The sequence below is a fragment of the Fringilla coelebs genome, assembly GCF_963513975.1.
Source record: "Fringilla coelebs genome assembly, chromosome: 3".
Lineage (NCBI taxonomy): Eukaryota > Metazoa > Chordata > Aves > Passeriformes > Fringillidae > Fringilla > Fringilla coelebs.
In genome coordinates this window covers 4,991,936-5,019,364 of record NC_140030.1, presented here as the reverse complement: position 1 = coordinate 5,019,364, position 27,429 = coordinate 4,991,936, and the positions used below count along the sequence as shown (strand labels likewise).

The 27,429-nt window shown below is 44.4% G+C and overlaps 1 protein-coding gene across 1 annotated transcript; it reads left to right on the top strand.

Annotated features, from left to right (window-relative positions):
• Positions 1 to 26,926, top strand: TFAP2B (transcription factor AP-2 beta; the record flags this gene model as incomplete). The annotated part of the gene is made up of 7 exons (XM_084201693.1): positions 1 to 81; positions 5,302 to 5,760; positions 10,874 to 10,934; positions 18,939 to 19,158; positions 21,676 to 21,794; positions 24,474 to 24,615; positions 26,626 to 26,926. 7 exons carry the CDS (start codon positions 1 to 3, stop codon positions 26,924 to 26,926), a joined length of 1,383 nt encoding a protein of 460 aa, XP_084057819.1.
• Between the last annotated feature and the right edge of the window lie 503 nt (positions 26,927 to 27,429).

Sequence of the window (27,429 nt, the reverse complement as noted above, 5' to 3'; positions counted from 1 at the left end):
ATGCACTCACCTCCTAGAGAACAGCCTGCCATCATGCTCTGGAAACTGGTTGAAAATGTCAAGTATGAAGATATCTATGAGGTGAGTATATAATATGCATATGAGTAAGAGGGTATATGTATATTTAAATATACATCTAGCATATAGATACAGGCATGGCTATATAATGCATATATATCTCTACATATAGATCCAGGCAGAAATAGAGACATACACCAGCACACACGAATATAGAGATGGGAAACAGAGAGTAAATGCTTAAATGCTTATTTATTTGCATATTTGTATTCAGCATGCCAAGTCCTAAACTTTTTAATTTTTTTTTTCATGGAAAAGCTGTTTGATGCGATTTAAAACATCAAAGAAATGATCTGGGGATTGGAATGAGGCAACTTAAAGGCAAGAGTTTGATTGTTTAGACCTCCAATTATATATAATTCGATTAAATATAGGCAAATATTAAGGAAAATTTTTAAAAGAGAGAAAAAATAGAAAAGAAACACAATCCGGTATTCAGGGACTGGATGCATTTCTTTCTTTTATTTTTTATTTTGCAATTCCAAGCTCAGATCAACCCGAATATGGATTTTTTTTTTATTATTGTTTTTTCTTGTTTTCACAATCGGATATGTTTTTTACGACTTTTTAATACCTCTACACCCACAGATAAGATGTGCATGTGTACATATACCGGCATTAATTAAGCGGCACGTACATTCTTGTGCGTGTGTGAGTTCACACACCCGAACCGATACAGTCAGAGGCAGCTCCGCATAGTCCGCGGACACGGAAAGTTGTGAGCTTTATCCAGACCTTATTTTCGAGGTTAAAAAGCAAACCAAGGGGGGAGGAAAAAAAATCTCAGCTCAAACACTGCGAAACCTTTCTTAATTTTGCACGGTTTCCTGAGCCGGATCTTTCCCTAACGGGGTCCTCCAGTGTATTCCTTGTAAGTTAAACCAGCGTGCGGGATTCTTCAGAAACGAAGGGAAAAAAAAAGAAAAAAAAACCTTGAAAATATGAGTGAGGATGGCGCTCCGCAAAATAATATTCTAATTTTTTTCTATTGTTTTTATTTTTTAATTAAGTGGGAGGTGTTTGCACGGCGATCATGGGGGGAGATTTTCAGAAGGGCAACCCGCCACCTCCAGCGCGGGAGCTGCTCCGAGGGGAGGCGGCCGGGCAGGGACCGGGGACCGGGAAGGGGCCGGGGACAAGGAAGGGACCGGGGACAGGGAAGGGACCGGGGACAGGACAAGGGCTGGGGATGGACTGGGGGCTGAGCAGGGACCGGGGACCGAGCAGGGGCTGGTCAGGAACGTGGCAGGGTCTGGGAAGAGGCTGGGGATCGAGCAGGGATCAGCGACGGAGCAGGGAGCGGGGACAGAACAGAGGCCGGGAGAGGACTGGGCACTGAGCAGGGACGGGAGACCGGGACCGGGGTGGGACCGGACAGGAGCCGGGTGAGACCGGGCAGCCACCGGGAACCGGGCAAGGAGCGGGCAGGGGCTGGGCACCAAGGAGAGAGGGGATACAGAGCGAGGGGCTGCCTGCTTGGCAGGGGCCGGGGATCGGGCAGCGGACGTGTACTGGGAAGCGGACGGGCAGGAGCCGGGCAGGGCTGGGATCGGGAAGCGGCCGCAGCCCCCCGGGAAGCGCCGTCGGGGCCGCCCCGTCCCCAGCCCCGCATCACCTCCCCTCCGGGAGCGCCTTGGCACTTACAGAAGGGAAACTCCCGGGAAAAGCGCAGAAAGAAACCGAGGGAAGGTACAGCTCCGGCTGCTCCCGGCCGGAGAAAGGATGGGATGGAGGGAAGCGGGGAGGGGACGCGCCGGCCGCACGGGAGAAATGTCTCACTCCCAAAAGCTGCCGTCAGGCTAATTACCATCGGCAAAAAACAGCATTTGCAGGAGGAGCAGGGAGCGAGCGCACACACGTGTGTGTGTGTGTGTGTGCTTGTGTGTGTGCGTGTGTTTGTGTGTGTGCGTGTGTTTGTGTGTGTGTGTGCGTGTGCGTGTGTGTGTTTGTGCGTGTCCCCGCGCGTCCCCAGCCCGCTAAACCCTCGCTGCTTTTCCCTCCCCGTCTCCCGGCGCAGCCCGGCCATTGTCTCTGCCTGCAGCAGCAGGCGACAAAACATCTCCCGTCCCTGCTGCCGAGGGATGAAGGCTTTTTTTCCACCCTGCTTTTGATGGGGGGTTTTAAGGCGCTGTGGATTTACAGACACCCACGTTTGTAGGTTGCCGTGGGAGAGAAGAGTTGGGGGAGCGGCTGGGTGGGATTTGGCCGCGGGCAGGGTGTATCCTAACTTGGGGATGCGCTCCAGGGCATTTTGTAATGTGTAGCCTCGCCATAAAAAAAAAAAAAAAAAAAATTGTTCTTTTTTTTTTTTTTTTAAGGCCTTAAACCCTCTAGATTTATGTTAAAAAGTGTTTCTCTCTCTCTTCTTTCCGATGTATAATTAACAGCTCGATGGCGTCTCAGCCACTTAAACTGAATCTGTTCTTAAAACAAAAGTGTGTGTGTGTGCGTGCAGGGGGGGCAGCTCTGAGAAGTGTGAGTCTATTTAGGAAGGAACGTAAGTTGAACTTTAACAGAAATGGCAGACAGTCCAGTTGAACGGGTTCCTGCAACATCAAAAAGGTTTTATATCGCCCCTGGCTTTGCCTCAAAACTATAAATTTACTATCCTTTAAAATTCACTCCATGCATTTCACATTTGGGTGGAAATCGGGAGATCTATGTCCGTATATATATTTTTTTTTCATATCAGGCGGTAGAAAGATGATTCAGACAAAAAAAAAAAAAAGTGGACCCCAACAATGCAGATTCAAGTATTTATTTGGCTATTGCAAATAAGTATGATCTGTAACATGCAGCAGAAAGGCTTAATCTTCACTGTAAATAGATATATGTTACAGTGGCTGCACGCTTCTTCTTCCATTCCTTTAAAAATAACAAAAAAAAATCCTTTTTCTTCGTTATTTGCTTAAAAACCCCAACACCAAACTGCAAGAACAAAAGCACCAAAGGCAATCAATTCTTCGCATTAGGAATGTATAATTAAATATATATTAAAACGAAAAGTAAATATACTTTTCTCTTCTTCTTCTTCTTCTTCTTCTTCTTCTTCTTCTTCTTCCTCTTCTTTTCTGCCTCAAGCATTGCTTCATCTCGCTTCCTTGCTCCAGCTCAGCAGTCTCTACTTTCCGCATCTTCCTCCGCTCGAGTTAATTGAAGTTCTGCCTCTTCCTCGCTAAACTTTTTCCCCCTCTCCCTCTCCCCAAACTCTGCCTCTGCCAGCCCCCCTCGTCTGATTACATCTAGTAATTCTCCACTGAATGAACGTCATTTACAATAGTAGGGGAGCTCTCGAGCTGGCTGCCAGCTTCACGCTCCATTTGGTCCTGCATTCTCCCTTTAAAGTAGTCGTGTAATATTAATAGTCATGAATATCAATTATTATGAGGCGGTGTAGAGAAGGAAAGGGAGGAAGGGGTAGCGGAGCAGTCTGAGCCTAGCCTTGGGTTGAAGAGGATTGTATTTGGGAGCTCAAAGGCAAAAAAAAAAGCAAAACAAAAAAAAAAAAACAAAACCAACAAAAACCAAAAAAGAAAAAAAAAAAAGGAGGAAAAAAACCCCGAGAGGGAGGGGTAAATCATATATGTAGATAGAGGTTTCCAGGCTCGGTTTTGGGGGCACTGGTCTTTTTTATTTTTTTCTTTTTTTTTTTTTTTAACCTTTTTTTTTTTGATGGATAGACTTCGAAATATCTCAAGCTGTTCTCCTGTGTCCAACACGTCCCTTTGCAGATCTCCTTGATATTTTTCCCTCCAATTGTTAGTATTATCACCATTATTTTATTTTTAGCTATTACAAGACTTTTTTTATTTCCAGATGTTAGTCCACACCTATTCCGCCATGGTGAGTTTGGATCCATGTTGTACTAGAATTGCATGTTCTCTCTCTCTCTCTCGATCTGTTGTGTCTCTCTCTCCCTCTCTCTGTCTTTTTAAACGCCTTTGGCTTGGTAATTTAGCACAATAATTGGAGGAGGCTTGCAGCTGCTTCTCCCTTTTTGCATTGTGTGTTCCCGATTTGAGCTAGGGGAGTTTGGGGGGAGAGCAGGGGGAAAAAGAACTTTTTTTCCTTGTTGTTTTTCTTTTTTTTTTTTAAGCCATGTGTGCCATTGCTTGTGGGGGTTTGAACTACACTTTGTGGAATAGATATTTTTCTTGTTTACTTTAACCTCGCAGTTTCAGTGCGTTGGAGTTGGACAAAACTCCTCTCCCACCTTTTCTCTGAAGCCTCTACACACTCCCCCCACCCCCTGTCCCCCCCACACACCCCAAAGACTTTTCATTACAATTAACCCCCACCCCATTCTCCGGAATATAATATTGGAAAAGGAAACAAAAGACACTGGAAGTTGCTGCAGAAATCATAGCGTCTGGATGTTCAATACCGATGTTTCATTTTTATTTGATTTGATTTTTTAAAAAAAAAATATTTTTAAGGGCTTGACCCCCTTTAAGCAAAAATTCCCTGTAATTTTTATTTTGGCTTTCTGGCTTTCTTTTTTCTTTTCTTTTTTTTTTTTTTTTCATTTTCCTTTTTTTTTTTCTTTTCCCCGAGTCCATTTTCACACAACTTCTCACCTCGGAGTCTTCCGAGAAGTGCAACTTTCTTTTTGGGCTTTTCCACGTGAAAATGGGTTGGTGATTTTGAGTTACAGGACTTGAGCAGAGGGAATAAACAGATGTTGGGAAACTTTAGGCAGGAGAAGGGGTGGGTTGCCTGGATAGACGGGTGGTTTGGTGCTCTTAATTTTTTAATGTTTTCTCTTTTCCCCTTTGGTTTGATTTGAGGGGGCTGTGGATTGGGAATTATATTACTGGTCTGAAATTGCAGATCGTACATGTATTTGGAGCACTAGTCCTACATTTTTAATTATGACATTTAGCAATTCTCCCTCACACCCCCTCCCCTTCCCCCTCCTTGATAGTTCCTGGGAATAGGCACGACGTGGGTGCAAAACATTGGAACATTTCTAATAAGTGGAGGGAGAAGGGGGCACATCTGAATCCCACTTTCCAGCTGTTTACATCTTATTTTATTTTATTTAACTCCGGGGTGGGTTTGTGCTTCTTTTGATTTTTCGTGGTTTGTTTGGTTTTTTGGGTTTTTTTTGTTGTTGGTTTTTTTTTTTTTTTTTTTTGTCATTGTTGGTTTTGTTGTTGTTTTTTTTTTTTTCTAAAAAGTTCCTCTTTTTTTGTTGTTGTTTGTATGTCGTTCCGCTTGTAGGACCGGCATGATGGAGTGCCCAGCCACAGTTCCAGGCTGTCCCAGCTGGGATCCGTCTCGCAGGGACCCTACTCCAGCGCTCCTCCGCTCTCTCACACCCCATCCTCGGATTTCCAGCCGCCTTATTTCCCACCCCCCTACCAGCCTCTTCCTTACCACCAAAGCCAGGACCCTTACTCCCATGTCAATGACCCCTACTCCCTAAACCCCTTGCATCAGCCCCAGCAGCACCCCTGGGGACAGAGGCAGAGGCAAGAGGTGGGATCAGAAACCGGGTCACTGCTGCCACAGCCTCGGGCCGCCCTGCCCCAGCTCTCGGGACTGGACCCCAGGCGGGACTACCACTCAGTACGGAGGCCAGATGTCCTCCTGCACTCAGCTCACCATGGCCTTGACTCCGGCATGGGGGACAGCCTTTCTCTGCATGGCATCGGACACCCAGGCATGGAGGAGGTCCAGGTAAGGCACCGCGTTTCTTTCTCCTGGGCCGTGCAGCTGGAGTCCCCGTCCCTCGGCTAGGAATGGTCACTGAGGGATTTCCAGCAGTATTACTGTGGGTTGCCATTCTTTTTGCACACCGGTTTTGTAACTGTGGTACTCCCCCTCCCTCTTCCTCTATTTTTCTATTTTTTGAATTTTTTTTTTTAATAAGAGAATTTATTTCCTCGCTGTCACGCACAGGCTCTGCTTTATAAACCCTCCCCTACATGGCAAAGCAGCAAAGTGCAGGGGGAAGGCAGACATGCTGCTCTAAATATTCCACGTGTTTCAAAAGCTGGCAGAGTTCAAGCTTGGCTTTTCAAATCCCAGTTATTTCCCATGCAATCTCATCTTCCACTCCCCTCCACCCTCCCCTTCCTCCCCCCAACCAATTTCCTGCCGTTCAGAGATTTTGATGAAACTGTCGAATTACTGCATTTTTCATCTAGGAGGGAGGGAAATTATAAACAAAACCCAAATCAAAAGCAATAACTGAAGTTCCTTGTCCGTCCCCCCACCCCCTTATTTGTTAAGTGTTCTTGGTAAGGTAGCGCTGATTTTAAATACTTTCATTCCCTCTTTTGGATAACAAAGGAGTTTCGCCGGGCTCAAAGCACAGTATTTCCCAGCTTTCTTCCATCCCACGCGAAACTCATCATCACGTGTTATTCCCTAAAAACAGAAGGACCCTTAACAGCTTCGCTGCTGGGGCGGTCTGCACCTTGCTGGAGCAGGGCATGGCCAGCCCGTGGGGACCCCGAGGCGGGGGCTGGAGCCTCCAGGGTCCAAGTCCTGCCTCAGTCTCTCCTAATCGGGATTTGGGGGTTCCCCTCCATGCGTTTTTATATTTTCCCCCCCCCCCAGAATTTCTTTATCATGTATCATATCCGTATATGCATTTAGTCTTGGTATGTATAAAGGTATGGGCCACTGAATGAAATAGCAACCTCAAAGTCACAGAAAAGGAAAAAAAAGGGGGAAAGAGGAGCTGGGAAGATAAAAAATAGCCGTGAAAAAGGGATGCTGCTGAACATGAGAGGAATGAGCGGCAGGGAAGCAGAGGGGATGCATTGCTTTGGCTTGAGGCTTGTCTCAGGGCTGCACGGGAAAATCCCCGAGCTTGGCTGGGGCGAAATGTTTTAGAAAAAGCAAGGTTTTGCTGTTTGGACCTGCTCCTGCCTCCGAGCTCAGTGACCGTCGGGTCGCTGCTTTCTGCGGGTTTCCGAGGTGGCTTTGAGACCTGGGGGCAGCCCTGGCCGCCGCGGGTGCGATGCGCAGGTCTTGTCTCGCATTCCTGGCTCAGACAAAGTGGTTTTCAAGTCAAGGCGAGTTTTACCTCTGTGAATGCAGAAAGCAGATCGCTCTCCTCCTTTCTCTCTGCAGCCGATAGGCTTTAGGTACTGTTTGTGCCTGGATATTTACACTTTCCCCAAAGAGTAGCCGCTAATTGTTGTGCTTTTGTGGGAAAGAGAGTATAACAGAGGAGAGGGAAAGGGAGGAAAGAGATAAAAAGAGAAGAAAAAGATAAAATGCAGAAAGGACGAAAGGGGAGGGGAAAAGACGAGAAGACAAGAGAGGGAAAGGAAGGGAAAAGATAGGGAAGGAAAGAAAGACATAAAGAAGAGAAGGGAGAGAAGAAATAATAGGAAAGAAGGAGTTCAAATAAAGCAGTTCCCCATCCATTTCCCAATGAAACATCCCTTCTGCGGGAAGGGCACTGCACTGGTGCAAAGTGCCTCCCCTCGATGGTCTGGGAGCATCGGGGCCACCCGCGGCCACCCGCGACCTGCTGGCCGGGGCTGGCGGGGCCAGGGTGGGTGCGATAGGATGGGGATGGGATGGGACAGACGGGGCTGCGGACCTGCAGGGCTGGGGCTTTGGTTTGGGGCACTGGGACACCAGGAGATTAAACAGGCCCCTTATTTCTGAAAGTTTGTTCCCAGGTTGGGGGAGGAGGGGAAGAGGGAGAGGAGGGTATCCCAAGGAGAAACACGTGAAGGAAGAGGTGTCCAACTGCAAGTCAACGCAGGCAGGAGGGAAAGCAGCCCAAAACTCGCTGCTGCCACTCAGCATTTTCTATTCTTGTCCCTCCACTAGTGACAGATGAAGTTGGGCAGTTTTCCACCTTGGTATTTAACATGGATTTATTCTAAATCCGAGGAACCTTTTCTAGCAACAGGAATTTTTATTCAGGCGATGTATACTCATTATCCACAGTCACTAGATATAATTTTCAGGAAGGGTTTCAGATACTGGGCTTTTTTTCCTTATTTCAGTTGTCCAAAAAGTTGAACGGCTATCTAGATGTACAGTTGGATAAAGATGTTTCTCTTTGCTGTAGCTTATGCATGTTTGATCAAACATGTGCCATGAGAATGGGCTGGGCTGAGGAGAAGGAGACAGAGAAAGAGAGTGCGTGACAGAAAGAAACAGTGGTTATTTTATAAACACCAAATCCAGTCCATGTGTGAGCCATTGTCCAGGGCTAGAATTAAGTGATTGTAACACGATAGGGCTCTGTTTTTGTAAACAGGACACACTGTATTGCTATTGCTGCCCCTCTCGAGAGGAATTTTCAGTCTGCTATTTACAGCCTTCAGACAGGGAACAGAGAAGCCAAGACCTCCTTATTGAACAAAAATTTGCATCATCTAATAGGGACTCTGAAAAAAAATCCACCTTTGCACTCCCAGATATTTTTCGCACCGGCTGGGTTAAAGTAGGATTACAGTAGTAAAGGATTCGATGAAGGAAAAATGGAGGGGGGAAATTCAGATTCTGTAGACTCTTTGAAGGAAAATATAGAGGTCAGTTTTTAAGGTTTTCACTCAGATGCATCCACAGAAGTTGAATAAGGTGGTTATAGGTAGTACTTGGGAAGCTTCACGCTCTCAGATTATTGGAGGAGGGAAGGGAGGGGAATCTTCCTCTCCAGATTTTTCAAGTATATCTGGAAACTCATCACCTTTCCCCTCCCTGCATACACACCTCCGCTCCTCCTCCTCCTCACTCACGCTGCTACTACGTACAAGCTAGAGACACGGAAAGTTAAGTTGCACCAAAACACCCAAGTCTCTTATAAAGTAACCCCTGGTATCACTTTTAACTAAAGAAGTCTAGTAATTAAAAGTCTGAGTTGTTTTTCCACGTTTCCGCATGCAGTCCTAATTAAATCTTTACGATCCTCTCTGTGACTATTAACTGCCAGCATGCTGAGCGAATATCCTGTACAAAAACCCAGCAGGAGGGCGTAATTAGATAGAAAATCAGACAGGAGTCTTCTCATTAACTACAACAACTAACCCACGTTGCTGATGGAGCGAGCTGAGTGCACGCACACGCATAAAGGGTGCGCGCAACCATCGACTCCAGAGATAAGGTGAGATAAGGAGGAAAGATGGGGAAAAAAAGGGAAAAAAAAAAAAAAAAGGGAAAAAAGAAAAAGAGAAGGTGATGTTTCACGTTTACCTCGGTTTCTGTGCCATCGAGGTGCACCACGCTGCACTCCAGCAGGCTGCAGGATTTGCTCATCATCCCTCGTTGGGAGCTGCTCAGGGAAAGGAGGGAAGACTTTGTAATTTTATTTTGTGCCCTTTAGGTATGTAGCCTATTGATTATGAGAGAGAGACACAGCCATGCCCAAACACAGCACATAAGGCACCGCTCTGCGTGTGCACTCGTTTGAGGGTGGATTCAAGGAAAATGAAGGGAAAACTCTCATAGAAAATATTGTTCCATCGTATTTTGGGGAGATGTAATTTTCTCCTAAACCACATTCCATCTGGAATGTCTCCGCTGAGCACAGAGATGGAGATAAGGGCCGGATCCGAATAAGCTCAGCTTCTCGGCATAGCAAAGATAAAGTTAAAATCATGGTGAAGTAAATCATTGCTTTTCTGGAAAGGTGCTTTGCTCATCAAGGAAAATCGTGACAGCTCCCCAAATACGCAGTAACACTGAAAAACCCAAACTCTTTAGTAATAGTAATGGGAAAAATAGAATAATGAAGCCAAGAAACCCAAAGGTCCCCCTTTACCTCAGAATTTACCCTAAAACGGAACCTGTCAGAATTCTGCTATAAATAGTTCTTATGACACCTCTTCTTTTTTGGACATGGCTTTACTGTGCCAAACGCAGACTCACCAGTAATTTTGTTTTGTCTGGGGGGGGCGCGGTTTGTATATCCCACTTTCGTTTTGAGAAATGAGACCCAACATTTGCTGTGTCCTCTGTGCCCGTCTTTGTTCTCTTCCCTGCTAAAGAAGTTAATGCCATAATAACAGGTGTGCTCCTCGGCAGGCTGGAAAGAAAGGGCGGAAAAAAGGGGGAAACAAGGCTTTGAAATTCGGAGACTTTTTTCCTAGACAATCAATTTGATGGTTCCTACTTTTGATAATGTGTATTCCTGCTCCTCCCTCCCCGTCCCCACTAATTCAGGACATGGAAGCAACCTCGGGAGCTGTAAATCTCTTTCTGCTCGTCCCCTCTACGATGTGGGCGTTGCACTGCGCTCCGAAAGGCTCAGGCTTTAATTAAAAGTCCATAATGTAAACTATGATATATAAAAAGTAAATGGCCCTTGAATTAGTAAAATGTAGCAGGGTTAAACAAACAAACAAACAAAAAAAAAAAAAAAAGAAAAAGGAGGAGGGGGAGGAAAGGGGAGGGAGCATTTAAGTTGTCCTTAATCGTGTTCATTTATGTCATGCAATAGATCTTGCAGATGTTGCCAAATTGCCACATTTTCAAAGGAAGAAATATAAAGCTTTATGGAATGCAAAGAAGCCTATGTGATATCTATGTTTTATAAGATAACAAAACCAGTATTGCACCCCATATGCTTCACACCTCCTTTTGTTTTATTAGAAGACTATATAATTTGTAAGAATTTAATTTCCTTGTCGATTGGGGGAAATAATAATAAGAACAATAATAATAATAGTAATAACAACAACAATAAAAAAAATCCCTCCTCCCCTAGTGAATTAATATAAATGGAAATAACAGGGACTCCAGTTTGGAATGACATGATTTATGTACGTGATTCTTTAATATCCAGTCAATTTGAATAGTGATGTTTTTATATCCACAGTCAGTTGAAGATGCCAATAACAGCGGTATGAACTTATTGGACCAGTCTGTCATTAAAAAAGGTATGGATTATTCCAACAAGCTAGACAAACTTTTACTGTGTAGCGATATCTTCATGATATATTTTGACTTTGGGGCAATGAATTTCTCCGGGAAGCAGGCACCCATGGCAGCAAGATGAATAGTTGATTGGATCAGCAGATAGAGCGAAGGGATAAGACACGAGAAAGGAAAAGTTTATATCCCCGCCTTCCCCGCCCTTCAAAGGGTTTAATTACACGAATGCTCTCTAATGGGGCACCCCGTGCTCCGATGCAGTTGCCACCGCCCCCCTTCCCTCCCCTTCTCCCCCCGATACTCTTCGGTGGGGACCCCTTGGCTTTTAATGGGGGAAGGGGTTGATTCCCTTTGGGGCTTAAATGCATTTCCCAGGCGAATCAAACGCGGAGAGGAGAGAAAGAGATGCCCACGGAAAGGCAGACTCAGCCCCCTTCCCGCTCCCTCCAAGATTCCCCCCTTCCCCCAAGATTCCCCCCTTCCCCGTGCCCATTTTTTACATCTTTCTACATATGCGCCCATGATTTAGTGTAACTGCAGAATCACCCCATACTGTTAAAGCGAATGTGATATTAACAAATGTTTGCAGTCTCTTGTACAGCTGTAAGCAAAATAATTAACTAATTAAACTAATTAAATGTAATTACAATAACTCATTTTGGGCGTATTGCAGCTGCTTAATTTTTTTACATTTCTCTGACAGTCACTCGAAGATGCTTGGCGATTAGTGTTGTGTTATGCTGATAGACATTAAACAGATCACACGCTGCAAATGGAGGGAAAGCTATCTTTAATTATCTAAGGAGTTTCTATTTCTAGATTCAATTTTAAGTCCCAGAGATGAGGTTTAAAACCGCTGTCCCTTATGCTTACTATCAACGGCACTTATCTCCAGGACCTTGCTATTTGTCAAATGCGCACAAATAGTTTAACAGCGACGATTTTTTAGGATGTAAAGCAAAATAACAGGGAGGGTGTTTATGTAAAATGTGTTGAAGGCAGCATGAGGTCTTTCCGTGTATTTATTGTTTGTTTTGCTGTTGGTTGTTTGGGTTTTTTGGTTTCTTTTTTTTTTTTTTTTTTAAATTTAAATATCCATGTACGGTCTCTCTTTCACACACAAGATCAAGTCTGGTTATTTGAGTAAGGACTAATGAAAACTTGAAGACCATTTGACAGCACCATTTATGACTATTGGTTGAAAGGTCGAAGGGTTTGGGGTTTTTTTTCTTTAAGAAATTGAAAGTTACTGAACTTTAAAAGGGAAAGAAAAAAAAAGGGTTGTATGTTTCTGCTGTTTTGGCTCAGTTTGAATGTTTGGTGGTGTTTGTACTCAAGGTCTGTAACCTGATGATTTCTGGTTGTATTTTTAACTTTTTTTTTTCTCACTCTCCTCCCTCTTCCCCACCCCCACTTGACACCTCATACACTCCCTCTTGGGTGCATTTGATTAATTGGCACTTGATTTGTGGTCGAGAGACTCCTTTCTAAGCTTGTTCCATGATGGTCTTTCGCAGAATACAGAATCCAAAATACTCTTTTTTTTTTTTTTTTTCCCCTGTAACACACAGCACGCCTGTGTCTCTCCCTCCTTCAGCTGACGAGGACAGCGGAGACATTCCATGTGCGTGCTGGGTGGTGCAATTAGACAGCGAGTAGCGCTAGAATGTCAATGCCTGCAATTATTGCGTATTAGGTAGAGGTTTTTATATGCATTAGGCATATATTTAGGTGTGCTTCGTGTGTGTGGGCATCGAAACGGCCCCAGATGGAGCAGCTGCTGCCTGAAGAGACCCAGTCCCATCTAGGTGGGATTACTTGTGCCTATTTGCAGCCAGAGGAGATACTCTGAGTTAGCACATGATGAACAGGAGACACGTGCTCTTTGGAAATAAGGTTACAAGGTTACTAAGAAAGAGCCCGAGATGCATTTGCAACTCCTTAAAAGTCACTGTAGCAGCATTTTCTTCCTTAGAAGTAAGGCTGAGATCCAAGGAACTTTCCAGCATAAAGGAATATTGTATTATTTTTTTCATTCCTTTTTTTTTTTTTTTTAATTTTTGGTTTTTTGCACAGCTAGTTTCGTGGGTGCAGAGGAAGAGAAACGGGTAATAAATAGCAGGTCACATTTGTGGCAGTCAATATTTAATCAGGACGAGGGAAGGAGCAGCACAGCATTCAGTATCAATTTCACTTTGTTCCCTGCAGTTTGTAGCTGTGAGGGTGTACTTTGAAACAAGAACAAGTTATTTCAACTCTGTGAGTCGTTCTTGCAGGCAGATGGCACGGATAGATAGACACACAGGTATTGACAGATTTTTGTGCAGTGGAGCACTCCTGTGACTCATATTCTGTAGAAGAGGGTTGCAGGGGGTCTGCTCCACCCAATCCGAGTTCAGGGCCTCAAATTCTTTCATTGCAAAGTAGTGGGAAAACTATGATGGGACTTGAAGCCTAAACTTAATTATATCACCCAGGCTGTGTCTGTTCCTTTATGGCCTCTGAGGCCTGCAGAGGGAATTATCTCTCCATGCAAAAGGTTTGCCAAAATATTAAGGAAATTATATAGGGATTCATACACGGCTATTGATTTATCCCACGTATCGATCCCACACAACAGCTTACATATACCCAGGCTCTTGTTATGTTTGCTACCCGAGCTTACTTGACATTTCTGAAGTAATTTAGTTAAGAGGAAATGAGTTGTTCCCAGTAGAGAGAGCAAACGAGTGGAGTGAAGGTAGCCAGCGTGATAAATGGCTCTTTCATTTGGAGATCTCCAGAGCTCGTTTAAGGCTAATTTTCTGTATTAGCCCCCTTTGAGCTATTAATGCAATAGGCAGGGACCGTGGCCCCTTGTCTCTTAGCTGCCCCATTAGAGCGAGCATTAAGCTACCAAGCCTGAACTCCACCGTGGTGGTGGTGGCGCTGAAATAATGAAAGGTGCTTTTTAAACTCCCCTAATCTAAACTGGCAGAGGGTGGTTAATACGATTTGAAGGGGGCTGGTCGATGAACAATCAATAAACTAATAATGAGAAGGATGCGGTACATTAACAGCCTAAAAATCCAACGAGACATTAAAAAATCATCTTTAACTCCCACTTCCATTAAGATTTGGGTGGTGGAAGTGGGAGGGAGGGAACCAGATAAATCATCAAGATGATAATAATCACCAAGAACATTAATATCAGATTCAACTCAGCTTTCAGAGCTTACCGGCTGCACGTTTTGAGGCCTTTCTCTCGATTTTTGATGAAATGTAGAGAAGGTGTGCCATGTGTCAGGAATAAAAGATCGGGTCCCCTTGTAAAATGCTCATCTGAAATTTCCTTGGCACTCTCTATGGTGAAAGAAGTTGCCTTCCTGCAAAACCTAACATGGCCTGAGTCCCAAGTTAATTTTTTGTGACTCTGGGGCACAGTCAGTGACCTTTAAATTATTCTGATGTATTTATTTACTTTCAGCTGTTTCTGACGATCGTCCGCACACTCACATCTGATTTAGCATGAAAGGCCATTTTAACTTGAAGACCTTAATTCATGGTCTTGCAAACACCCTCCGTTGTTCCTCCTATTTTAAGGAAACACATGAAAGAAGGTGTCTTAACCTTTTGTTTTTAGCTGTTAATAATCCAGCACGAGTTTCCTGCCCACCCCTCGGAACAGCTGATCAATGATTAACTGAGAACCGCTCTGGCCTCAGCTTTTCAGGTGGTGGATCTGGGGCTCGAGAGATGCTGCTTCAATGCCGCTCGGTTTCGTGCTTATTCCCGGGTTACCCACTGAACCTGAGGATCCCCTGTAATTAAATGCAAAGAGGTTTCGGGGGAATACATTCCACCTTGAAACTCAGCCCCAGCTTTCAGGGGACGGGGAGAGGGGCTGGAGGAGAGCAGAGGACGAGAGGGACAGAAGGAAATGCGAGATGAACGTGCACTTTTTGTGCTTGTTCTTTAAAATTAAGATAAGATCCGGGTCTCTTCAGTTTCAGCGCCTCAGACGCTGCTCCCGGACGTTTTAGGCTTGGCTCCTGAGTCAGACCGAATCACCACTTAGAGCAAAGTCCTGTTGTTAGCATGGACAAAGAACTTCTTGCTCATTTGAAGCCCAGGCAGAGTAAAATTTTTGGAATTAGTTTGATAGTTTATTAGTAATTAAGTTGCCCACGATGTTTTCTAGCAAGAAACACGAGAAGTATTTCTTCTGATTGGTAATTTATCTGACTGTCCGACTACGATATTATTCAGCTGGGTTATTGCAATGATAGCCATAGTTTAAACCCTTATCCCTTATTGAACAGCTTTTTGCAGGACATAACCCTATTATTTCTTTAGTTTTTTTCACCCCATCTCCACTTGTGCATTCACATTTTTGGGCATTTTCACACGTTTGTGGCGAGCAGCCCAACAGAAATCCACCACCAAAAAAAGAAAAAAAAAAAAAAAAGGAAAGAAAAAGCCTAAGACTTAATGTATGCACAGAAAATTGTAAACATGTAAAGAACTGAAAGCTTCACGCTGAGTTTCGCCATGCTCCATTTCCCCACCATTTCCTGCTGTCGTTCTAAAGCGATCTCACTCATCTAGAGATCCCGTTTGCAGGAACAGTATGCTTATAATTACTAACAAATCAAGCGGCTACTGTTGCTCTCCCGGTTTATTGATAAGCTGAAGAGAAATGGAAGGGGGAGAAATGACAAAGAGGCTGGAAGTAACCACAGGAGGAGAGAAAGAAAAAAAAAAAAAAGAGGGAAGAAAAGGAGATAAAGGGATGGAAAAGGAGAAGGGGGGGGAAAGAGATGAAGGGATGGAAAAGAAGAAGAGGGGGGGAAAAGAGAAAGGAGGTAAATAAGGAAAAATAAAAGAAGAGAGAAAGCAGAGATTTTGAAAGGGGGAATTATGTATTTGTGAGTGCTCACACACACTCAGCAAGTAGAGTTTGGGAGTGAAAGAAAATCGAACAGTTTCTGCTGGGGATGACAGGAACTAAATGGGAAAAAGTGAAAGCAGGAGCGGTGGGGACGCTGCGTGGATACGTGTGTGTTATTCTGTGTCATTTCAGCAGTTGTGGCAGTCCCTGACCAACTGGGGAAGTTGACATTGGCTAAAAATACACTCTGCATTCGGGTTTATTTACATACGCGCAGGGATTTGACACATGCAGCTGCACGCACGGACGTGGAGATCTCCTCACCCACAAAAGCTCCACGTTCTGTTATCTCTGCTGATGTCTGGGCTGTGTCTGAAAAGCTCCAGCCATGATAAACATATAGATATGATATAGATAGAGATAATTCATTCCATGGCAAACACTTTTTTGAGGCAGCATTAGGTAATTTACAGAAGATATAGAGCCTAGATAGAATAGATCTCTCTGAAGCTATGAAATTGCAATAGATATGCTTACACCGCCTGGCAAGCCTCTCAAATGGGTTCAGAGCTATCAAGCTGCAGCTGATGGGTTTGTTCATACCGTCCTTTTCAGGGAAACGCTGCTAGGAAAAGAAGCTGAGGAGCTCTCAGCATAGCAGGGAAGGGAGCCAGCCTGCTTCCCAAAAGCAATTTGCAAGGGGGAAAAAAAACCACCGAGCACGTGAAAATCCATAATTCAAAGGTTAACTAATGTAATGAGTGCTCCGAAAGGCCAAAGCGAGCGGGGTGAGGTACATTTAAGCATTGCACGGGTCCTTCTCTCTTTAGTGAGTTTGGACTAAGATCAGATGTTCGTGGAATTGCTGCCTCTTGTTTAATTTCTCAGTTCACTGGACAGTGACCTGATAAACTGGTCACTAAATATAGCCACGGTAAAGGTGTACTCGAACCACAGAGCTCGTGTGTTTGTCCCAAGGAAAAAAAATGCCAGTCATGAAAATCTGTCTGGTGGCACTGCTTTAATCCAACTTTTTAAAAAAAAGATCTATTTTTTTCTACCTGATGCTTCACTCAGACAGATCATTGTGCATGAATAAGATATATACTTATGTATATAGAGGGGGAAAATACAAATACAATTTTTTGGTCTGCTGGTACTGCCTCTGATATACAAACAGGTCTTTTCCTATAGAATCAATGGCAAAAAAAAATCCTAATAATATCAACGAAAGTAGGAGTGGGCTTCTAACTCTTTTATAACTATTTCTGAGCCATTCTCAAACTATTTGAAACCGCCTTTATGAGCTGCATAAAGTGCCCAACTAAAAATAATAGAGAAATAGGAATCCATTTCACTTTCCAATTCCCTGAAGTCAAGCCACTCAAAATAATTTGTTTATACTGGAGACTATATACAAGGCATTCGAAGCAATATGTATATCTAAAATCGACATGCCTTTTGGTTTTTAGCTGTTATAGAGCTTTTATTGTGGGGGTCTGGTCTGGCAGTAGGAAATGATCTGCAATAAAAACAGTGAAACACGGTTGTGTCTATTCCATGCACCGAGGTTATAAAATTGGCAATTGCCCAGTAGTTAGCACTTGGTAATATATTAGGATACCCGATCTTATTGTTTAGCAGCTCCAGACGACTTAAATATCCGCTCAACCCTAATGGTTTGATTCTCCAGATATGTTGCAAATAAACAGGGCTTTTATGACTTAACTGACATGTATTATAACTACCTAAATAGCTGGCATATGTGCATAATAGAACCTTATTATTTGCCGAATTGGTTTTGCAATTGATTGAGTGGAAACGGGAGATTGTGGAGCAGTATCTGCTTGAAGAGGGTGTGTAATCAATTAGTCTTCTCCTCTGAAACATGCCCGCTGGACTGCCCGGGCTCTCCCACCAGCGAAAGCCCCGATTTCAGCCTATATTTTCTATAAGGAAACGCGTGTTGCCGCGGATCCGGGAGGAAGCTGCAGTAGCAGCTGTCAGCTCTTATTAACTCCTGCATAAAACATACCTTAAGTATGGTTTGTTATCAATTACTTGCAGAAATGAAACAACTGGGAAAATGCAGCGAGGCTCCCTATAAATTAAAGTGATTGGGTGATTGATTAGAGCACCTGCTGTAAATCATAACAGTTACACACAATTATGAGGGAGTTATTTAAGTTCATTTGTAAACAAAATTCATGTCACGGGGGAATTGCTCTCGGTTTTAGCTCATCCAATTTTTTTTTTTTTGTTTATTTCTGAGTGTGTCTGGTTGCTATTATAGGAATTTGTTCGTTATAATCCCTTGGTTACTCTTAAAATAACCTCACTGGTTTCTCAGAGAAAAGAAAAACTTATTTTTATCTTAGAGAGAACAACATGGTTTTATTTTGTTTAGTTTCACTTTATCATTCTCCTTTTACTTTTCCCTATAACTACCTTTAAATACGTGTTGCAGTAAGTAAATCAGTTTTATTTAGAGGCAGGAGAGTTCCTTCTAATTCACGGACAGCACAATATGATCAGAGTGGAGAGCACCACGGTTAGACCAGATATTTTTTTCCTGGTGTTCATTTTTCTGAAGGAAAAGACTCATTTTATTTCATAAACCAGACTTAATAAAAACACAAAGCAATAACAGAGCTGTCTTCTCATTGCTGTATCCTCCAGCCTTGATACTTATTTAAGACAGCAACTCCCTTTGTGTAGTGAATTTATTCCTGGCTCAGCTTAGCAGTAATGGAAACATTAGCCAAAAAAAAGTAAATTTTCCTCTTTTTTTCCCCTCCAGAAAGGCGCTGTCCGTTGTACAAAAGGCATCGGGGGGCTCTGGGTGAGACACAGGCTCAAACCCGAAAGTTGCCAGGTGCTTGCCAATATGTATTTTATTTCCCAATGATCAAACCCTGCATAGAGGCTGTACTGTACCACCCTTCTCTCCATCCATCATTCATGGAGCACTTTCCTAGAGGTTGGGGGAGCAGCACCCTTTAGGTTGCTGGAGGTAGCCAGAGATTCAAAACTCCCTTTCATTTTGCTGTTCTGTGCATGTCAGAGAGACTGTGGTTACCCTGTGCTCCTTCGTGGCGTGATGGTTTCTCTCTCCCCTCCTCCCCTTTTCTTTCTCCAGTTCCGGTTCCTCCAAAATCTGTTACTTCTTTGATGATGAATAAAGATGGCTTCCTGGGTGGAATTTCGGTCAATACCGGAGAGGTGTTTTGCTCTGTACCCGGCCGCTTGTCTTTGCTTAGCTCAACTTCAAAGTATAAAGTAACTGTGGGAGAAGTTCAGAGACGCCTTTCTCCTCCAGAGTGTCTGAACGCATCCCTCCTAGGAGGAGTACTTAGAAGGTAAGAGGCTGGGGCAAACGTGTGAATGTGTCTGGGCCTCCGTGCACGCACCAGAAACCCTTGGTCAACAGTACAGATGATTTCAAATATGCATTGATCCTACTGTCAGAGCCGGTGTGTGTAACGCTGCTGATAAAGGCAAAAATATGCTGTGTTCAAACATTGGGATGGATGCACGGAGAGTGGAGAAATATTTGACCTTGTTTAGCCACAAATGAAGGAACTGACAGAGAAAGATTTTCTCCTTGTCCATGCACACACTATCTTTTCTCCTCCTCATACTTCTCTCTCAGAAAGTGGACAAAATAAAATGCCCTGTTGGGTGTGTTTCAGGCTGAACTGCAAGTATTTCAGGACCTGATGTATTTCTAGGGATTTCCTGGATGAACCCACGAGGTTTGCTCTGCATGGCAGTAACGATCAAGCAATTATGTCAATTATGACACGCGGTGTCACACAAGGAATGGGCAGGGATCTGACAGGCAAACTGTAAGGTAGGCAAGACCCTGACTAAAGGAAAGCCACCAACAGGTAGCTCTGAAAGTCAGAAACTTTGTGCTTCACACAGAAAAAGTTGTTGCCGCTCACAGCTGGTCTCGAGGCCTTTGCTGCTCAATATTTTGCAAATCACCCACTAATGTCCTGGTGAATTTTCATGAAGACCTCTAAATAGTTGGCATTGTTGGCACTAAAGAAAGTGGGGAGCAAGGAATAACCCTGAGGTTCGGTTGCCACTCCATCATAAGTGGGAGAATGGGCTTTTATGTAGAAGCAGCAAGAATTTAAGCTCTGAGGCCATTAGCTGGAAAAGCTACCAGGGAGAAAGGGCTTTTTCTTCTTGGCAGTGCCTGAGGGACTGTGGATTGTCTGTAAGAAAGGTGAGCTCAGGCTCTGTCTCCAGTCACAACAGGCGAGAAACCACGAGGTTACAATATGAGGTACCAGTTCACACACTCAGGCTGAGAGGGCACAAGATTTCATTTTCTGTGTGTGAGGCAGACACCAGACTGGAATAAAAATCGTAACTTTTAAATGGGGAGAGATGCATGCGAACTGACAATGAATAAACTTAGATCCTGTTTAAAAGTTGCTAATCTTAGAGGAGGAAATATCTTGAAAACTCCTATAGCAGCAACTGGGATATGTTGGCTCTAAGATGCCTTAAAATAAAGTCGATGTTTGGGGCTCCCCCCTTGCCCCCGAAAAAAAATCCTGTGATGACGTCAAGGGCTCTGGCTCCGTGTCTGGAGATGAGGGAGAAAGTTCTGCCACATGCGGCCAGTCACCCAAATATCCACGTGAGAATTGGGGTCTCCTAAAATAGCTGCTGTTCCATGTGAATGTCTGTAATCATTGTTCAGCTGCCAGGGAGAGCAGCAGAGATTTTTACTTACAGATGCAAACCTGCCTGCTCCTTCTGTACAGCTACAAATGGAGCAGGGAGAACATCTGAGAGATGCTCTGTAGAAAATAGAATTACCAAGGTAAAGAAGCATTATTATTGGACTTCAGCAGATTTCTGGACGTGGCCCAAGCCATAATTATTGGCTGCTGCTGACTTCAGTTCCTATCTTGAATCTAAATTTTAAACAAGATTTTGGTTCAGAGCAGATGAGACGTAGAAAGCTGCTCTCTTGCGATTCTGCCATCCAGCCCTATTTACTTCGATATAAAATAGTGGGAAGCCAGTCTGGCTCCTCTGTAGTTCCTGATTTCCTTTCTCTAAGTGCGACTTCTAATTCTTAAACAAATTTTAAGTAAGAAGTAGGAGAGAGTTGGGATAGACTTTGTTCTTAGGTGCCAAAACTCTCCCTAACTTCGCAGGTGGCAAGATTTCATCCCTGGGGGTTTACATATGCATGGGCGTTCGAACAATAGCTCTGAATTTCCCACTCACCCTTTTATTGCCCTTATCAGTAACCTCCGACAGATATTCCAATCTTCCCCCAGGCAATCCATTCCCCCTTTATAACGCACCCTGCCTCAGGTGAGCTCTTCCTCTCAGCATCGCCTCCTCGCACAAGAACACACTCACAGGCGGGAAACAGTTTAATAAATATTTCCCTCCTTTTCAGTTTATCCACAGGCGCATGCACACTCCCTTCAAACTTCTCAGATTTATTTGTTTTTTTTTAATCCCCTCGTCTTATTCTGGCTCTTTCCTGGAACAACAGAGGGTTTAATCCTCCTCTACCTTCCTGTCCATCCCTTTATTACATCTTAATACAATTTGGTATCATACCCACTTGCTCTCTAGGTCAGAACCTTTCCATTAATTATTCCTGTTTGGCGTTCTTTGATTTCCCTGGATAAAATCGGGAGAAAAGTGGGTTCATCCCCACTTCTACCTCTGGGTGAAATTAAGAAAATCCCAGCAAACCCGAGCAGAAACCAACACCCCCAGAGTCCTTAGCGTCGAGTGAAAATCCTCCCAGGCTTTGCTGACTGCACAGAATAAACGTTTCTTCCAGGAACACTGCGGGGTTAATCACGATGTTAATTTCTTTGCAATTCTAGAGCCAAATCGAAAAACGGGGGGAGATCTTTGCGAGAAAGGCTAGAAAAAATCGGTTTGAATTTACCAGCCGGCAGGCGTAAGGCCGCAAATGTCACTTTACTCACCTCCCTGGTGGAAGGTAAGCCGAGGGTCGCAGCTCCCTTTACACCTCTGCTCTGAGCTCCCGTCTGGCATTTACAAAAAAAAAAAAAAAAAAAAACAACAAACCCAAAATTTAAAAAAAAAAACAAAACAACTAAATCAAACAACCCTCCCCCCCAAACAAACAAACAAACAAACAAACCAACCAAAAAAACCCCACCAACTTTCGGGATCAGGTGGGAACGCCTTGTAGAGGTGAAAATCAGGGTGGGTTAGGGGGAACACCGTCATGGTTAAGGATCCCATTCTCAAAAATGAAGCCACTGGCGGGAGGGTCACTGATTCCTCTTGGTGGCAAGAGTGAGGGAGCGTGTCTGTGTGTGTACGTGTGGAAATGTGCGTGTACATTTGTGTGCGTGTGTAACTCTGCAGGGCAGTCCCACTCCTCATCCTATTAATTTCCATTCTGTGATCTCCAACTCCAGATCTCCATCCTCCTGTTAATTCACTCTTCCTGAGCTGATTTATGGCCACTACAGGATGCTCAGCGAGGAAAAACAATGCAAAATTACTTTTTTCCTTCTTTGTTTTTTGGTAAGAAAGCAGAGGAATTTGAGAGTAGCAGAGCTCTGTTTCCCTTAAGGTGGCTGGAGGGGAACAGAGACCAGCTACTCCTCAGGAAGGAGAGAGGGAAGGGCAGACTGACGTTTCAACTCAACTAATGTCATTTTGGTGGCCAGCGAGTTTCTTTGATTTGTTGTTACTGTATCGACAAGGAAAAGTTAGAGCCACTAATAAGTTTAGGGTTATGTGCGTGTTTATGCTAAGAGAAGTTGGACTTCCTCCAAAAAAAACCTAACCGGGATAGTATGGCTGCAATTATGAATTACATGTATCTGCATTACACACACACACCGAGAGGCGTATAAATAATCCACTTATCTCTTCTGCGCATAAAGCGAGCACAAATATTTGTGCTAGATATTAACTTTTCCACTCTTTTGATTGAGTTATGTGAGCGACAAGACCTTGCCGCTTGCAGAGCTGGAGGAAGGCTCGCAAAAAGACGGGGGCTGAGGGGCGGGAGCTCCTGCTCCACCGAGAGGAGGCTCAGGGTGGGTTACGGGTGCAGCTATAGAAGGTGTGAAGCATTTCGGGGGGCACGAGTGACCCTGAGCTCCCTGTTAGTGCCCTGGAACACGGTGCCCTCTGCTCGCAGAGGCACCAGCCCCTCCCCGCAGCTGGTGTGAGGTTCAAAAGCCGGTGGGGTTTTGTGCAGTGATGCTAAAATCTGTGTCAAGTGTGCAGTAAGGTGTACATTCCCCTCCACTCCCCTGATTCCCGTACAAATCAACAGTTTGCCTCCGGAGAGTTCCCTCCTTTTGGAAGAAGCTGCACCTGATGGAGTTTTATCTCCTTTTTTCCTTTTTTTTTTTTCCTATTTTTTTTTCCCTCCTTCCTGCCAGCAGCCAGGTTTAGCACAGCTGCTCCTGCATGGCCAGGAACAGGAACGCTCCGGTCGGTCCCGGCCCGCGGTGCCCGAAGGCTGCCTGGGAGGACCGTGCCGGGTCGGGAACCCCCCCTCCAGGCTCTGCCGGGTGCCCTCGCCTTCATTAACCGGTTTGATGATTAGCGAGAGCCATTGGAGAGCAGCAGATGACGTTGGAAAGCGGCTCCTGATAGTTAAAAATAACGCGGTCCTGGAGTTATTAGACATACCTGCTTGCTGGAAATCTTCCCCCTCGTCCCTCGGGCGATGCTTTAAAGGGTTTAACGCTTTATTCTAGAGGGGCTGAGCTATAATCTGGTGGAATCCCTCTAGAGTCTGAGGGTTTTTTCTCCCCCCCCTCCTCTTTTCCTCCATTCTGCAGCTACTGTCTTCTTGTGGCATGAAGTACATCAGTAGGAGTTGGATGACACAAACCTCTGTAGGCAAGAAACCTGAAACCAGGCAGGCAGGGAAAGTGAATTAGAATTAGAGTTAGAATAATAATTATTTTGTTCACAGAAAAAGTTGCCATTAGCTGTTATCTTTCTACTCGGCAGAAAAGAGTTCTTGTCGCACGATGGTCAGCTAAAAATGCAGATTTTTTAATTGCCATCAGGCTAAATGCAATTATCTCCATAATTTTACAGATGTGGTGATAACTGTGATAATGATGGTAGTGCCCTGTGTATGAATAAATTGTGTCTATAACATCCAACAAAGAATTAACATTAAGAATAATAATATATCCACATCTGTAAAAATCTGGACAATGATATGAAGTATTGAAACAGGAATGGTTTCTCTGTCTTTAGAGAAGTTTGGGTCCTTAGTTTTTCAGGATTTGACCAGTTTCCTCTTGCGTTTTTCCTTGGTCCAGTTAATTTTAAAGCTCTGTGTGTGTGTGTGTGGTGGGTGTGTGTGAGCTCTTCCCTCCGTTCTGCACAATCAGCTGATGGGTACGGACCCACACGAGTGCAAAGACCAATCTTATCAGCTCAAAATCTGTCCCATCGACTTCTGTCCCCAAAGTAGGGCTGGTGGGGGGAAAACACACAACTGGAGCCTGTCCCTGAGTTGGAAGGGGTGATGAGAGGTTTCCAAACACGGCTCGGAGGAGCTGGTGTCCCCAGGGGAGCCGTGGGCTCCGCCCGGTGTCCCGGCGGGTCGGAGGCAGCCCAGCCCGGGGCCGGCGGTGCCCGGAGGTAATTCCCGTCTCGTTCCCTCCAGGTGAGGCCGTTCATTTAGCTCGGGATTTTGGGTACATCTGTGAAACGGAGTTCCCAGCCAAAGCTGTTTCTGAGTACCTGAACAGACAGCACACGGACCCCAGCGACCTCCACTCCAGGAAAAACATGCTGCTTGCTACAAAGTGAGTGCCAAGTTAACTCTTGTCCTTCTGCCCTTCTCGAGGAAAATCCTCCCCGTCCTCAAACTCTTCCTCTGAGCCCGTTTGGAAAGCAGACAGAATTTCCAGGCTCTAAATTCCAGCAGGCCCGCGGGGAGGAAGGATGCTCAAATCGCCCAAAGGACCTGTGCACCCCTTTTCAGTGGGGATCCTGCCAACAGACCCTGCCCCTATAGAGATTATAGGTGGTGCTCCCCTAGCTGTTGGGCATCACTTCCAAGCCATGCCCAGTCAAATAATTTTGGTGTAAAGCGGACCAAAAATTTGTTATTTGCTTCCACGGTGTGTTTCTCTGTCCCTGCTGCTGCTCACATACACACCTGTCTGTCTGCTACCAAATTGCAATGCCTTTCCCATACGATTTAATTAAAAAAAAAGAAAAAAAGAAAAAAAAGAAGAAAAAAATAAAGCCCACCACCATGCACTGCTAATTATTCTCGATTTGCCCCCCCCAACCCATTTCGGTCCCTTGGGAGTTCCTCTGTGGGTTTGCTGTAAGTGATGATCTACACCAGGCTGTGCCTCCCAGGCTGCTTCATGGTTTGCTCGGGTACTCGGCAGTGGGTGCTGAGTGTTCACACATCTTTGTCTGTCAGGAATGAAAAGGGGAAAAAAAAAAAAAAAGAAAAAAAAGGAAAATCCCAGCCCAAACAGCTCTCATTTATTTCACGCTCTGGGACGTGGCTTGCCTCCGATGACAGTGTAATTTAAAGAAATATATGGAGGGTTGAAAAATCATTTGCTCAAATTTGTCCAGATGTTTCTTAGACGTGATTGGAATTTGATTGCCCTTTTCCGCAGGGTCAGAAGATATTAATGTCCCAGAACTTTAATTGCTCGCAGACCCTGCTTTGCTCTTTGAAGATGTAAAATGTTGGACTCATTACTGTTTGTTCTCCAAATTCAAAGTTTCCTCTCTTGCACTTTCTTAATGGATAATACACATAGAAGTAGACCTTTATCTTTCCTCACCCTCTGAAACCTTTAACCCACTGGGAATTTCAGAGAATTTCAGAGGATGAGAGCTGAAAGTCTTTTTTAAGGGTTTCTTTTTTTTTTTTTTTTTTCCTTTCCCCTTTTAATTCTGGTCTTTTTTATCTCCAGTCCCTGGGTAGGCACCTGTCTTAAAAAAACCTAATTCCTTTGGGTATCCTTAAAGAAACTATTCCTGTGGGAACCAACCCCACCAGCCTCCAGGGTTTCTGCATTGCCCAGGCACCTGTTGACTTGAAGGCCTTTTGGACCAGAGTAATTTAAAATAAAATGTTTATGTGTGAATTCATTAGAAAAATCGAATCAGATTTTTCAAAGGTGCAGACAAACAACCAAGAGCCAGATGTCAACTCTGATGTGGTAATTGAGGTGTCATGCCCCCAGAATAAAATGGGAATTGCTAGCTTGGCTTCTCATGCCACGAATCAGCCAGCATGGAGTCCCAAAATCCTGATTTTTCTCAGTAAGGTGGCCCAGCCTGAGCAGAGGCTCTGTTTTAGCCCTTCCCTGAGCCAGGTCCCTGTGGCACCCAATAGCTCTCAGTGCATGGCTGTGCTTTCCTTCAGGAAGAGTATTTCTGGGAGCTGCCTTGAGCCAGGGTCAGGCCTCCAGGAGGATGGGTGCTTGGCAGATCCAGGGCACATTTCCCTTTCAGCCTGGTTGTTTCTGAAGCCACCAGGCAGGGCTGGGTTTTCACAGTGCTTCAGAAGCACCCCTGTGGCTGCTGGAGAGATTTTAACCTCCAGAACTGGAGTTATCCCCTGAAGAGCATCATTCTGAGCAGGGAGCTGCTGGCTCGCCCTGGCTGGTCCCCAAGAACTTCTGGGGGAAAGGATGGTGGCAAAAAGGTCCCATCTTGTATCTTGGGATCAATTTTAGCCTGAACCCGCCCCTTGGTTGTCACAGAAAAGTGTTGGATGAGCCTAACAACAGCTCTTCTCTCCCTCTCCCCCTCTCTTTGCCTTTCTCTCTTCCCCGCAGGCAACTTTGTAAAGAATTTACAGATCTCTTGGCCCAGGACAGAACGCCCATTGGGAACAGCCGGCCCACCCCCATTTTGGAACCGGGCATTCAGAGCTGCTTGACTCACTTCAGCCTCATCACCCACGGCTTTGGGGCCCCCGCTATCTGCGCTGCCCTCACGGCCCTCCAAAACTACCTGACTGAAGCTCTCAAAGGCATGGACAAGATGTTCTTGAACAACAACACTGCTAACAGGCACACATCTGGCGAAGGACCAGGTAGTAAAACTGGAGACAAGGAAGAGAAACACAGAAAATGAGAGAGAGAGAGAGAGAGAAAGAGAGAGAGAGAGAGGAAAAAATTAGAATGAAAGAAAGGAAAAGAGAAAAAAAAAAGTTAAATAAATAAAAGGAGAAGAGAGAGAGATAATCTTTTAAAACAAAACCGTCTTAATTTTAGCTTTAAAAATACTGGATTGGGCTTTGGAAGAATTCTATTAGGTAGGACAAAATAATAATAATAATAAAATAAAAATAATAATAATAAAAGAAAGACAATAATTTAAGATCAGAGGAGCACAATGGCGCAAGACCAGTGGTTCAGAGTCTCTTGCCAGGAACATGTGAAGACAACCACCAGGATTTTTTTCCCCACTTCTGTTCTTTCACATTTTTTAAATAATGATTGGGGGGGAGGGGAATATAATAATAATTAATAATAATAATAAAAGAAAGAAATGAATAACTTATTGGAAGAAATCGGAGAAACATTTTTGGTGTCAGTGCTTTGATTTCTTGAGCTGCATGGTCTGTCTTGCTATTA